This window comes from Pteropus vampyrus, unplaced genomic scaffold (genome assembly GCF_000151845.1).
Source record: "Pteropus vampyrus isolate Shadow unplaced genomic scaffold, Pvam_2.0 Scaffold217, whole genome shotgun sequence".
Lineage (NCBI taxonomy): Eukaryota > Metazoa > Chordata > Mammalia > Chiroptera > Pteropodidae > Pteropus > Pteropus vampyrus.
Genome location: NW_011888998.1, coordinates 1,380,259 through 1,393,784, shown reverse-complemented (window position 1 = coordinate 1,393,784; position 13,526 = coordinate 1,380,259). Strand labels below are relative to the sequence as shown.

Here is a 13,526-nt window from a genome sequence, read left to right as displayed (position 1 = left end):
GTGGGGTTGGAGAGGCCTGCAGGAGCCTGATCTCCGAGAGCCTTTATATGCTATGCTCGATCTTAACAGATTTTGGGGGTGATAATGGAAGAGTTTTCGGCAGAGCACTGACACAATCAGATGGGGGTTTAGAAAAATCACTGTAATAGCAGCGTGGAGGACGGATCGGAAGGAGACCAGTTGGGAGGTTATTGCAGCAGTCCATGAGATGCGATGTATATCGAAGGTAAGACAGGTGGGAGCACAGAGAGGGGTGGAGTAGAGACACTGGGAAGGAGCCAGTCAGTCCAAGGGCCTTGGCGCCTGGGTGCGAGGTGTGAACAGAGGTGAGATTTAAGGGAGATGCTTGATGTCTGGCTTAAATGACTTGGGTGGGCACCACCAACAGAGATGGAGAATAGCGGTGAAGGGACATGACCCCTGCAGAGATACTGAGAACAGCAGGCAGAAGAAGAGGATGCAGCAGTAAGATCAGGGTTGCTATGGAGGGTGGAAGGGCAGAGGAGAGGAGGCCCCAGAGTGGTGTGTCAGAGGCCAAGGAGGAAAGGATGTTAGGAGGGATGGATGGAGTGAATAACAGTTGCTAGTGCCCCCGAGAGGTCTGGCAAGAGAGAGAGCGCTGCGTTTGGCCAATGGGAGATCTGAGTGTGGTTGGATGAGGAGTGAATGGGAACTAAAAAGTGAAGTCAGAAACCATAGACCACTCTCTAAAAAACAAACAAACTTTCATGAGAAGAGATGGAGGAAAAAATTTTCAGCTATATATAGAGAGTCTGTGGAATCCAGAGAACAATCTTTTTGTTTTGTTAGGAGAGAAAGTTAAAGATGTTTCTCTGCTGAGGCAGGAGCCGGTTGAGAAGAGTTTGGAAATTCAGGAGAGAGTGAATAGTTGATGATTAAGGAGAGGTTTTTGTGGAGGGGTGGGGCGGGGTCCAGGTAGAGGTGGGCAGGAAGAGGGAGGGACACTTTTTTTATACAGAAAATGTGGGACACTTATGTGTTCAACCAATATCGTAGGGGAATTTCTGATTTGTTGCACTGTCAGCTACAAGTGATAGAAAGCTCAACTCCACTTGGATTAAAAATCGAAAGGAATTCCAAATGTAAACATATACGTAATTTAGGGCAGTTTCTTCTGGCCGGGCCTAGGGAAAGCTTCGTGCATTGAAGGACAGCCTGCAGAATACTTGCCTTTTGCAAAATTGAAATCACAGCAGGTCCAGAAGCTGATGCCCAGTTCCATTTCACTGGTATCAAAAGAAATATTTCAACTCTTATACACTCACAGGTAGAATGAATTGTGTACTGGCCACATATGGAGGCATCACTTTGCTTGTCTTATACTTCACGTTAAGGTCTAATAAAACTTCGGCCGTGAAAGCAACATAAAAGGATTCTAAACTGTACCTCATCTGTTAATTTCCCATGCCTGGAGACGTTAATTTCAACTCATCATGTGATACTCAATTTATACAATAAATTATGAACCTGGAAAAAAACATGTAATTTAAAAGTCCACAAGCAGGCTTGGTCTGGGAAGTACTCTGTCAGTAACACCAACAGGGATGTGCAGGGTCAGATCTTCCTGTGTCTTTTGTCTGCCCTCTGCAGTCTCGGATCATCCCTACGTTGCACATGGAGACCCCCTACTTCCACAGTCCTCTCCCCTTATGAGAGTTCCTCGCTGGATCTTTTTCAGAAGAGAGGGGAACCTCGTCTTTCCTAGAGGTCTCTGTAAAAGTCGCCATGAAGCACACTGCCTCTTGCTGGCTTAGACTTTCATTCCTAAATCAATCATAGAGGTGAGAGGGTAGGGGATACTAATTGGGTTAAACTAATCAGAGCCCAACCCTGGAACCTGGGTAAGGTCACTCTGAGAAAGGGGTAGAGATGAATTCTCCAAGGAAAAATGTGAGTACTGTTATGGATTACATTATATCCCCCAAAATTCCTGTGTTGAAGCTGCAACCCAGAATATGGCTGTATTTGAAAACAGCCTTTAAAGAAGTGATCGAAGTAATAAATGTCATAAGGGTGGACCCTAATCCAATATGACTGGCGTCCTTATAAGAAGAAGAAGAGACACTAGGATGTGTGCATGTACAGAGGAAGGCCGTGTGAGGACGCGAGGGGAAGGCAGCCATCCGCAAGCCAAGGAGCTAGAGACCTCAGAAGGACCCAGCCCTGCTGACACTTCGACCTCGTCTGCCAGCTCCAGAACTGTGATAAAATAAGTGTCCAACCTGCAGTGTTTTGTAATGGTAGCACCAGCAGATTAATACAGATACACTGAGTGGGAAGAGGAGCCTGGATAAGCATCCAATAAATGCCACTAGGTTCTCTGTGTACAGATTGAATAAGACACTGTCCCCAATCTCAAGGCATTTGAGGTCGGAAGACAACACTCTATACCAAGACCTAGCACCCATTACAATGAGAGGACCGAGAATGAGGACCTAATCCAGCCTTGGTGGGAAGGGATGGTTCAGAGAAACCGAGGAAGCTTCCCAGAGGAGCTGTCACCTGCCCTGAGCCTGGGAGATAACAAAGAGTTGGAGGAAAACAGAAAAGGCAGACTAGGAAGCGAGAGTGATCTGTGTAGAGTTAGTGTGGAAATAAACAAAGACCATCCAAATGAGAACAAGCAGAAGCTGTTCAGAGCCCAGTATAGCACAGGAATCACCACCGTCACATTGGGCAGAGGCTCAGAGGCAGAGAGGGAAGACAGCAGGCTTTCTAGTGGAAAGGCTTCAGGTGTGCTCAGACTGACGTGGCAGCTTGAAGCATTCTGTGTGATTGGATTGGGGGCAAATCTGTCTTTCCCTGGTTGGTCCTGAGTTGGAAGTGCTGGCAAAAAAAATAGGGCAGCCCATAGTCACTGACAAAGGCCTGACCGTCTGGGCCGAGTGCTATAGAGGTTGTGAGTCAAGCTTCTGTTGTCATATACGGTCTGGCCTTCGTCCGGGTAGTCACCTCTCAGTGGGGTGGGTGAGAGAGCAAGGACTCTTCCTGAGACTAAAAATAGTTCAGTATAACTGAGAGTGAGAGGAGGAGTTTGGGGAAAGGTGAGACTGGACAGGTAGACAAGGCCCTGATCAGGGAGGGCCTTCGAATCGCGTTTTAGGACAGACATAAAGGACTGTGGAGGTGCATGGGAGTGGGGAGTTGACCAGGAGTATGGGGCTTATGAAGCAGTCCCAGAGCTCCGCCTGGAGAGCTCAGCGACAGCGTGGGAAACCTGCCGGTTTCCAGAGTCAGACCCGCACCCCAGCCTGGCTGCTTCCGCACACCCTGCCTCCTCTTGCGCCGCCCCCCCCCCCCCCCCCCATGATTGCAATGATTGCAGTGCGGTGCAGGGTCCTGCATTTGAAAAGGTAGACTCTTGCTCAAGGGTTTTCAGTTCTTTGTTTTACTAATAGAATCCTTTCTTCAAAATAAAACCTATGCAACACCCCACTGTACAAGCAGTGGCTGTGAAGTCGAGGTGGTGGGAGTGGGGTGAAGGGGCCTGGGTCCCACCTGCTCCTCCCTCCCCAAACCCGGCCCCCTCAGAGAAGGCCCCTAAGGCACTTCCTAGAGCCCACTGGGCTCCTCTGGACCCGGTGTGAAAACCCAGTACTGAAAGATTCCTGAGAAGTCTGCCAGCAACGTCTGCACCTCCCTGAACCCTGAGTGGAACCCAGGGCGGCCAGGAGGCTGCTGCGCTGAATGACTTCACTGCCACGGCGGTGAAGTTTCTGGGTTTGGAAGCTAAAGAGCTGCCTCGCCCCACAGGCTGTAGAGCCTCCTAAAGGGTCCCCCTGCTTCCACTGTTGCCCCCTACAACCCGCCATCTGTAGAGGAGCCAGAGTGGTCTTTGCAAACAGACCACATCAGGTCTCTCCACCGCTTACAGCTCTGCGTAGCACATAATTTAGGCTCCCCCGCGAGTCTGCCCCTGCCTCCCTCTCTGGCGTGGTTTGTTTCATTCCTCCCCACGTGCCCTCCAAGCTCCAGCCCCGCTGGATTCTCTCAGTTCCTTACTTGTTCCCGTCTGCTTCCTGCCACACGACCTCTGCACAAGCATTTTTCCCTGCCCGGCATGTTTTTCTGACCCTCTTTACAAGATCGGCTCCTTCCTGCCATTTAGGTCTTGGTCGAATGCCATCTGACAGAGGCCTTCCTTGACCATTCAGTTCCCTTTATCACATCACCCTATTTCTTTCTTTCTTCTTTTTTTTTAGTAGACGTAATTTTTTAGAGCACTTTTAGATTCATAGCAAAATTGAAGGGAAGGTACAGGCATTGTCATATCCTTTTGCGCCCACTCATGCTTAGCCATGATCAATATCCCCATCAGAGATACATTTGTTAAATTGATGAACCTACACTGATACATCCTTATCACCAAGAGACCATAGTTTACGTTAGAGTTCAGCCTCGGTGTTGTACATTCTATGAGTTTTGGACAAATGTATAATGACATGTATCCACCATCGCCCAGAAGTTTCATTGCCCTGAAAATCCATGTGCTCTGCCTATTCCTCCCTTCCCCAACCCCTGGCAACCACTGAAATTTTTACTGTCTCCATAGTTTTGCCTTTTCCGGAATGTTGTACAATTAGGATCATATCACATGTAGCCTTTTCAAGTTGCCTTCTTTCACTTAGTAATATGCATTTAAGGTTCCTCTATGTCTTTTCGTGGCTTGATAACTCTTTTTAGTGCTGAATAATATTCCATTGTTTGGATGTACCACAGTTTATTTATCCATCTTGGTTGCTTCGAAATTTCGGCAATTATGAACAAGGCTGCTATAAACATCTGTGCACAGGTATTCTTTATTGCACCTGTTACGCCTGATCCTGATTTTTTTGTTCGGCGTGTATTTCCTGTCTTCCCTGCTGGCATGTGAGCTCCATGAGAGCAGAAGAACCTGTCTTGTCCCGTGTGTGTTCTCTACCAGCGCCTGCTGCCAGGTCTGTTAAGTGAACGAATGGTGCACTAACTGCCGCCCCACAGGCCAAGGTGGGTTCTGCTGTGGGGACGTAGAACTGCCAGCTGAGCCATTCTTAGCATCACTAGTCTTTTCTCTCTGTCACTTCAGCTGTGTTGTGACCACCGGAGCAGCCTGCCCAGAATGGGGCTGTGGGAATGTGGGGAGCTCCCGATGGCAACAGCTTGCAGGAGCCGTGGGCCTCTCATCCGTCTGCCAGGGACAGCTTGTGGAATCAACACCAGGAGCCCCCAGTCTGGGGAAAGAAAGCAAATCAGGGCCCAGAAAAAAGGAAAAACAGAAAAGCAGTCTGTGGTTGTGGATGGATAATTATTATTACAACTTGCTGCTGTTATTGGCGATGTCATGTAGGTAGCCAGAATGCTTCCTTCATCCCTACAAGCTCAAAGCCCACTCAGTGGCAGCAGCTAACATTTACTAAGCCTTTTGCCCTGCGCCCCAAAGTTTACCAAGTGCTTTCTAAGGGAATTATATACTAAGCCATCACAGCAGCCCTCTGCAGTAGCTGCTATATCATCTGTACTCTTCAGATGAGAAATACCGAGCTCGAAAGGTTCAATACTTGCCCATGGTCTCCACCTGACAAGCAGTGAGCAGATTCAAACCCGTGCCATCTTGCTCCCCAGCCAATGCTAGAGGCTATCAAGCTCTCCTGAAAGGCTGTCATGTCTGGCGTCCCCCACCAGCGGTTGATCGTCACCCAACTCACATTCGCTTTTCTGGGCCCCATCTCAGATATGTTACATTCGATCTCCCACGAGCCTTACAGATTTAAAAGCCTTGAGCTCAGGGGTGTTGCCTAAGCGTGGGAAGCGTCTCTGTGTAAGTTAACAGAGGCTTTAGGGCATTCGAATTCCAAAAAATTTTTAAGCTGCAGGTCGGATTTGGCCCGTGCCTAAAAGTTTGAGGGTCCAGAGATATGGGTATTTAAATCGTACCTAGATGATTCTGATAAGCATCCAGTTTCCTTCTTGTGTGGGCACATTGTCAGCAACACACCTGACCAAATGTCACTTGGCTTCTTTGTGGAACAGTGAGCTCACTACTTCATATGGCAGAATATTTCATGTTTGTGGCTCCATTCTCTGTGTGTGTGCCCGTGCGCGCGCATGCACATCCCATTGCCTTTTTTTTCACACAAGGGATGTAGGAGAGAACCTTAGTTATATAAGAATTGAATCCATCATATTTCCCAGTTCATAGTACTCCATCAGTTCACACAAGATTTCTCTTTTGGTTTTATTTATTTTTGTTTTTTCCTCACTCTTTCCCCCTTTAATAGATTCCCCTCTAATGTATTTTGTGTCCTTACAATCCATCTTATACCTATTCGATTTGATATAAAAGTATCTTCAAACACATTATGTTGGTGGTATGAGTAGGTAATGTGTTTCGTTTTCATGAATGACATTGGAAGGTGGCCCTATTTATTAGGTGATTCTTCCCTGCATCTCAGAGAAGCTCTGCCTCTCTGGAACTTCCTTCCATTTGGTCCTAGTTTTGCCCCCATGGATCTAAACAGAAAAATTGCCCACCCTCTTCCAGCATTCAAGACAGTCATCTTGGCCCCCTCTTCTGCAGCCTTCATCCACCCTCTCACAGGATGTGGGATTCTCCTACTTTCTCCCAGGATGCTCCGTAGTTAGATGATGGTCCCCTTGAAGGGCTTTGATCACTCCCCCGCCCCCCTACCCCAGATGGTGTACTTCTCTACCCCTAGTGATAATCTCTTGTGTTACTGGAAGGGCCAGGAGAGGAACCTGGTATCATGTGACTGGGCCATACAGCATAATAGAGTAAGAACTGAGATTTGATTAGAAGTGTGAATATAATTGCTCTACGTGAGAAACCCCTTTTTCCCTGGTTATCAGGATGGTTATCAGGCTTGGTGATGGAGGGGCACCTGCAGGCAGGGCTCTCCGCTCTCTGTGTTGAATTGTTGTGCACAGACTAGAACTCTCAGGCTCAAACAGCTATTGACTGTCCTCTTCCTTTGCTTGGATGGAAATTTCCTCAACATTTACAGGAAGGATAGCGAGCCCTGTGCAAGGCAGGCTGAGTGGACCTGGCTTGGGGAGCTGAGGGTGCCTGCATGCCCATGTGGAATAACCCACCCTCCTCGTCCTCTGCTCTTTATCTTTATGAGCACATTTTAGAGACCAATGTTACATATTTCTGTTATTGAGGTAAAATTCACATATCATAAAATTAACCATTTTAAAGTGAACAGTTCAGCATTTAGTAGGTTCACAATGTGTACAGCTATCACCTCTATCTAATTCCAAACATTATCACCTCAGAAGGAAACCGTATACCATTAAGCAGCTGCTCCCCCTTCCCCCTACCCACCTCCCCCTCAACCCCGCCTCTGGTAACCATCGGTCTGTGTTCTGTCTCTATGGATCTACCTTTTAGGATATTTCACATAAATGGGATCATTCATCTCATTTTGTGTCTGACTTCTCTGAACCCTTTTCCCATTTAGAAAAAAATAGTGCAGCTCACTGCCAGTGTTAATTTAACATCACACGTAGGAATGCTATGTTTTTTAGGATTTGACATTTTCAGCGATTAAAAATCACGATATTTTGTAAGTGGAATACCACTACTAAAAACAGAACGCTATAAATAGAATGATGTCATTTGTTTTCAAAGACTATCGATACACTAGAGTGATGCGAAAATAATAATAAAAGCAAGATATTTCATGGCAGACTTTGGGGGTAAGGTTAGGACTGTATTCTGCAAGGTATATTGGAGTAAACGCTGCAGCCGTAAGTGCCACCGGCGAGTATTCTCGGGGCAAACAGGAAATGGGTGAATGAGGATAATGTTCTCAGGTTTCATCCACATTGTAGCATGTATCAGTACTTCATTATTTTCTATGGCTGAGTAATATTTTATGGTACATTTATACTGCAGTTTCTTGATTCATTTTTTTTCTTTGATGGATATTTGGGCTGTTTTCACCTTTGTCTAGTGTGAATGATGCTGCTATGAACATATGTGTATATGTACTTGTTTGAGAACTTGTGTTTAATTCTTTGGGACATATACCTAGGAGTAGAAATACAGGGTCATGTGGTAATTCCTATGTTTAATTTTTTGAAGAACTGCCAACACGTACATTTTTTTTAAATAGCAACTTTACTCTGTAACTTTTCTACATATCGAGAGGCAGAGAAATTGTGTGGGAAAACCCTGGGCTGGAAGTCAGGAGACCTGGGTTCTTTTCCCAGCTTTTCCGCTAACTGCTGTGTGACCTTGAGCAAATCACTTACCTTTTCTGGGCTCTTGTTTCCTCCTCTTAAAAGTAAGGGATTGCGTAAAGCTAAATAATCCTTAAATTCTCTTCCTCTGTTAAGATTTTACTAGAGGAAAAAATGAGTTCCAGAGAGAATTGTCGAACAGCTAAATGTGATTATCTCTAGTTCTTTTTCTACTCTGCTGTTAAATTGTGAGTTAAAAACACCCCCAAATAATTGGGCTTTTTTTTCTTGCCAGTGTGTTTCTAGTTAATACCCAGAATAGCTTCTGGCTCCCTTTCCCATCAGGATTCCCAGAATAAAATTGTCCTTCTCTTTCCCATCACTCCAGCTACTTGGCAGCTCCTTAACAAACCAAGGCGGTCATGGAGCCAAGACTGGAGCCGTCCCCACTGTCCCTGAAGGACTGCGGAGCCTCCACTCGTGCAGGTTCTCGCAGCACTAAGGTTTCGGCCGGGTAACCTGAGGCTGGCCTTTGGAGACGCGGGAGGCGGCAGACCCGAGACAGTGAAAGGACTGTCTCAGAGCATTAGGAGGGAGACCCAGAGACCGCCTGTGATGGCTTCTAGTCACAGTCTCTCTTTGGGAAATTTTCTACTTTCTTAACCCTCTTACATCTGGATGATTTCCTGGCCAGAGTGCAGTACCTATGTAGGAAGGGAGTTGTCACAGTGTGCTGCCACGTGCAGATCATGTGCTCTCCTGTACCACCTGGCGGTTTTCTCGGGGAACATGAGGTTTAAAAAAAAGACACGATCCAGGTGGTTTATTTCATCAGTCAGCTGGTCATTTGTTCATTTTTCATCAATCTGTCATATATTTTCAAGTGCCTGCTATGTTTTAGGCACTATGTTAGAGTCTAGGAATGACCAAGACGAGGCACCTCCCTTTATAGAGCCTCTCTTTTTATAGGGGATAGAGAGTGGCTTTGGAATGAATACAAAGTGACAAGTGCTGTAATAGGCGGGCATAGATGGTGTTCAGGAGTGCAGACAAGGGCCACCTAAGTCGTACTTGGCAAATTCTAATGAGAGAGGGCAGATTCAAAGAGTGTTCTAGACAGACGTTAATCTGTGCAGAAGCCAGTGGGCCTGACAGAGCACGATGCACGGAGAGAGCCTGTAGAAGCCCCATATGGACTGAACACAATGCAAGGGAGGGTGATGAGAAACGCGGTTGCAGAGGGGGCTGTGTCACGCACGGCCTCTGAGTCATGTCAAGGACTTCGGCTTTAACTTTTGGGCTATGGTGAGCTAGTGCGTTTGACTAGGGGAGTAGCGTAGTATTTACATTTGCACTTCAGAGATAACCACTCTGGTTATGGGTGGAGAATGAGTCAGAGGGGCTAGAGCAGAAGTGGAGAGACCACTTAGGAAAGCCGCTGTGGTAACTGACATGAAACGCTGGTGACCAAAACCAAGGTAGAAGCAATGAGAAGGGAGGCAAGTGGATGGAGTCCATTAATACACCCGAGGTTGGGGGCTGGCATCGGGCCCGGCTTCCAGGAAAGAAACTGCTGAAATCTGAGTCAAAATCCTTTAGCTTGCCCCACATCCTGGCACAGGGGAGGTGCCTCATCCGCCAGGTCTTCAGAAGCATGACCTTGTCTCCCAGGAGAAGCCCTGGGGCCCTTCTCTTCTCCCTATGCCCTCACTCAGGCTAGGTGGGAGGTGGGGTATACAGGTGAGACCAGGCTTCAAGATGCTGCCAAATAAAACAGGAGTAGGAGAACAATGTGTCCAGTTTGAGAGGTGACTCTCAGTCCAGGAAAGCTGGGAGCATTCTGGGGAAACCTTCTCCTGCGTCTTCTTGGACTTGACCGCATGGTGGAACAGCAAACTGGACCAATTTTTAAGACTCCATGTTCGGAACCTTGGTCATCTTAAAGCTCTTTGTCAGCTGTAGGCCATTCTTGTTCTTCTCTCTCAGGAAGGGAAAAGGGTTTGTCTCTTAAGGACTCATTCTAGGTTCCTTGGACCGCCATTTTTAACGCCTCCCTCTGGAGGCCCTGGAATGATTTCTCGTGAGTATGTGAACACTGGGCTGTCATAATGTTGCTCATTCTACCAGCCTCCTAGAATCTTCTTCTCCTGGGCCATCATCTCAGCACTGCCATAACCTCTAAAGGGACAACATCAGGGACTGCCATACCTTAGCTGCACAAAATATCTGCGGAAATCATTCTTTTTTTTTTTTTTTTTTTTAAAAAAAAGGTCCTTTGGGCAACCAAGTTCCACCTGTCTAACCCTGATCCCCAGTGCTGCCACTTTGACCCTGTCCCTCTCTCGCTGGACCAAAGGACATCAGTGTGATCTTCCCTCTCTGCTCCTACCCCAAACACACTCGAACCCAGACCCATTCAGCACGTGTGGTTCAGAGAAGCTGCGAGATCAGTGTGTTTATTCCTGGCCCGGCGCGTGGCGTCTTCTAAGTGCTGGGCCTGTGGGCCTGTTTGTTTTCATGACTGTTCTATGTAGAGTTGCCCTTCCTTCTCGAACAGCGGTTCTCAACTAAGGATGGTTTCATTCTCCAGGGGAGAGTTGGCAATGTCTGTAGACATTTTTGATTGGGGGCAGAAGTGGGCTCTGGTGGCATTGAGTTGGGTAGAGGCCAGGGATGCTGCTACATCTCCCACAATACCCAAGACTGTTTCCCACACGAAGAATTGATGGGCCCCAAATGTCAATAGTGCAAGGTTAGGAACCTGTTTTAGAACAGCAGTCTGGGACCAAGGGGACCCTTGCATCCTTCCAGCCGTGTAGGATTGCTAGAACAAGCCACGGGTTCAAGAATAGCTCACTTGTTGTATTTCTTTCCACAGCTGAGCTCTGTCTGGGAGGCCGAGTTAGAGCGGCTGGAGGCAGCGAGACCCCGCAGGCCGGGGAGCGGGGAGCTGGGCCCACCGCTGAGGATGGCCAGGCCACAGGCGGCACCCTGGGTCCACGCAGGCTTCCTCCTCTGCCTCCTCGGCCTCGGTGGGGCCATCGAGATTCCTATGGATCGTGAGTTCTTTTATTCTCCTGATTTGGGGCAGAAGGGTTGGAGGGCAGGGGATGGCAGGGGAGAGTTAAGACCAACTTTTCAAGAAGGCGAGGGGAGGGGAAACAGCGAATTCTGGATGCAGAGCTGGGTTTCGCAGAGGATGGAAGCCGGCAGGCTCGTGTTCGGGAATGTGAGACTGTGAGTCTGCAGCACGGTCCCTCCGCTGTGGCTGACTGACGCTTGGGCTGCCTGAAACCTGCTGAGCAGGACCAGCGGTGGCAGAGTTTGGAAGTCTGAGTGTCCTCTCTGGTCTTGACTTGTCTCATTGAAGCGGAATTTCCAGGGACCAAGTGAGTGGACAGTTCTTATTTTTCTTTCTAATACCTGAGCTGGACCCTTCAGACCCTCTTGGCTGGACTGGTCAGGACAGATGTCCTGGGGAGGGTTAAGGAGGGGATTATTTTGCAAGACTGTGGCTACATGAGACATTAAAATAGAGCCCCATTAAAATGCCACTGTGGGAGAACCAGGCACTGATTCCTGCTGTTTTCACTGTAAAGTTAAAAAGTAAAATCCATGTCGTTCTGTTTCCCACGATCGGGGTGATATTTGGCCATCAGAATCATAAAGTAAAGGGCTTAGAATGCTGAGCTAACAGCGTGTCTCCACCAGCCATATCTGTGGTTACGTTCATAATGGCGCATTGACTGGCCGCCTGCTCCTTGGCCCTGCATTTAGATGTGCATCACAATTCTGACACTTCTATCAGGATGTCTTGTATCCCAGGGCTAAGACGTGGGCACAGCCCCTCTGTCCCCTGTTTCCTGATTCCAGGAATAGATGGGACCCACATGATGCCAACATTGACTTGGGCTTTCTCCAGGTGACTGATGTCTGGGGAGCGGTAGGAAAGTAATGCAGCCTCTAAGAAGTCCCCACTGAGCTCTCCAAAGTCAGACCCTGGGACCTGGAGTTAGTGGAGCTTGGAGAAGAGTTGTGGCTGTCTCAGGCCCTCACACCCGACTTCACCAGTAATAGCTGCCCCAGAGGAGCGGGCACTTCTGGATGTGAGAGGACCAGGAGAAATGATAACATAGACCCAGAGCAAGATGGGCAAGGGCAAGGCCCCTGCTGCCTTCCCTGTACCCCAAGTGTGTGTGTGTGTGTGTGTGTGAGTATCTGTGCATGCATGCGTGTGTCCATGGGGACAGGGGAGTTGTGAAAGGAACTGTTCCATGGAGACCATCTGCTCTGCTGGCTCAAGGAGAATTTCTCATTAATAGTCCCAGGCAGACAATCTAATAAGGAGCATGATAAGGCCCTCCGTCTCCCCGGAGGTGCAGAGGAAATTGAGTTATCAAGGAAGTGGTGAGGGCTCATTTCTCTTGTGCCATTTTGATCCTGGGGCTAGTGGGTGAGGAGTTCCTGCAAGGTGAACCTATAAATAGATGGCTTTGATATTTATGCTAGGAATATGGATTTCTAAAGCTCTACCAGAACCACAAGCAGGTGAGCGAGCAGTCGGTCTCTCCAAATTACCACCTGTAGAGCCCAGAGCTTCGAGTTCCCTGACCTCCCCACCACCACATCTCCACCCTACATGAGAAGGGACTGGAGGACCCGCCCCTCCTATGTTGTTTCATTCGTGGGAACTCGCCCATGTTTGGTCAGAGTCACAGCAAATGAGTGATCGAGTCACAGGAAGAACCCAGCTTGGTGCTCAATATGCGCCACACTGACCTCTGATAAACCTGCCTTTCAGTTCTTAGAACTCCCTGGAGTAGCAGCTGCGTGTGCATGGCAGAGAGCTGAGTGCTTTACAGGCGTTGTTTTCTGTGATTCTCACAGCTAATCTACGAAGTAGGTATTGTCCTTAGCTGACAGATTAGAAATGGGGTGCAGAGAAATAAAGCTGTATCTCCAGCTCCTAAGTGGCAGGGCTAGCATGTGAACACAGCACCTCTTTAATGAGGAGTCTTTTTCGGACACCAGTCCAGAGTTCCTGGTTGCTGCAGGCACAGTGGCAATGGCTACGTCTTCAGAATGAGTCTACAAAAGCTGAACATAAGACAAGAGAAAGGCAAGCTCTCCAGGGAGGGCCCAGTTGCCCTGGGCAGGGGTCCTCTACAGACTGCTTTCTCCCTCCCGCCGGGCCCGGCATGAAGGACCTCTCCCAGGTCCTTATCTGAGCCCATCCTTCCTTCTCACCATGGGCTGAGGAAAGGCTAGAGAAATACCGGGCATTCCCCTTGACCACCACCAGCTTTAATGAGATGTTACTG

At 48.2% G+C, this 13,526-nt stretch overlaps 1 protein-coding gene and 1 pseudogene across 1 annotated transcript in view; both read left to right on the top strand.

The window, feature by feature from the left end:
* Positions 1-213: 213 nt before the first annotated feature.
* On the top strand, positions 214-1,475 carry LOC105300740 (annotated as a pseudogene).
* Positions 1,476-11,173: 9,698 nt separating this feature from the next.
* The window catches only part of NFASC (neurofascin), a 77,819-nt gene continuing 75,466 nt past the window's right edge, over positions 11,174-13,526 (top strand). Inside the window, exon 1 of the mRNA XM_011373112.1 lies at positions 11,174-11,264. Coding sequence (XP_011371414.1) covers positions 11,174-11,264 — 91 coding nt within the window. The remainder of the gene's footprint in view (positions 11,265-13,526) is intronic.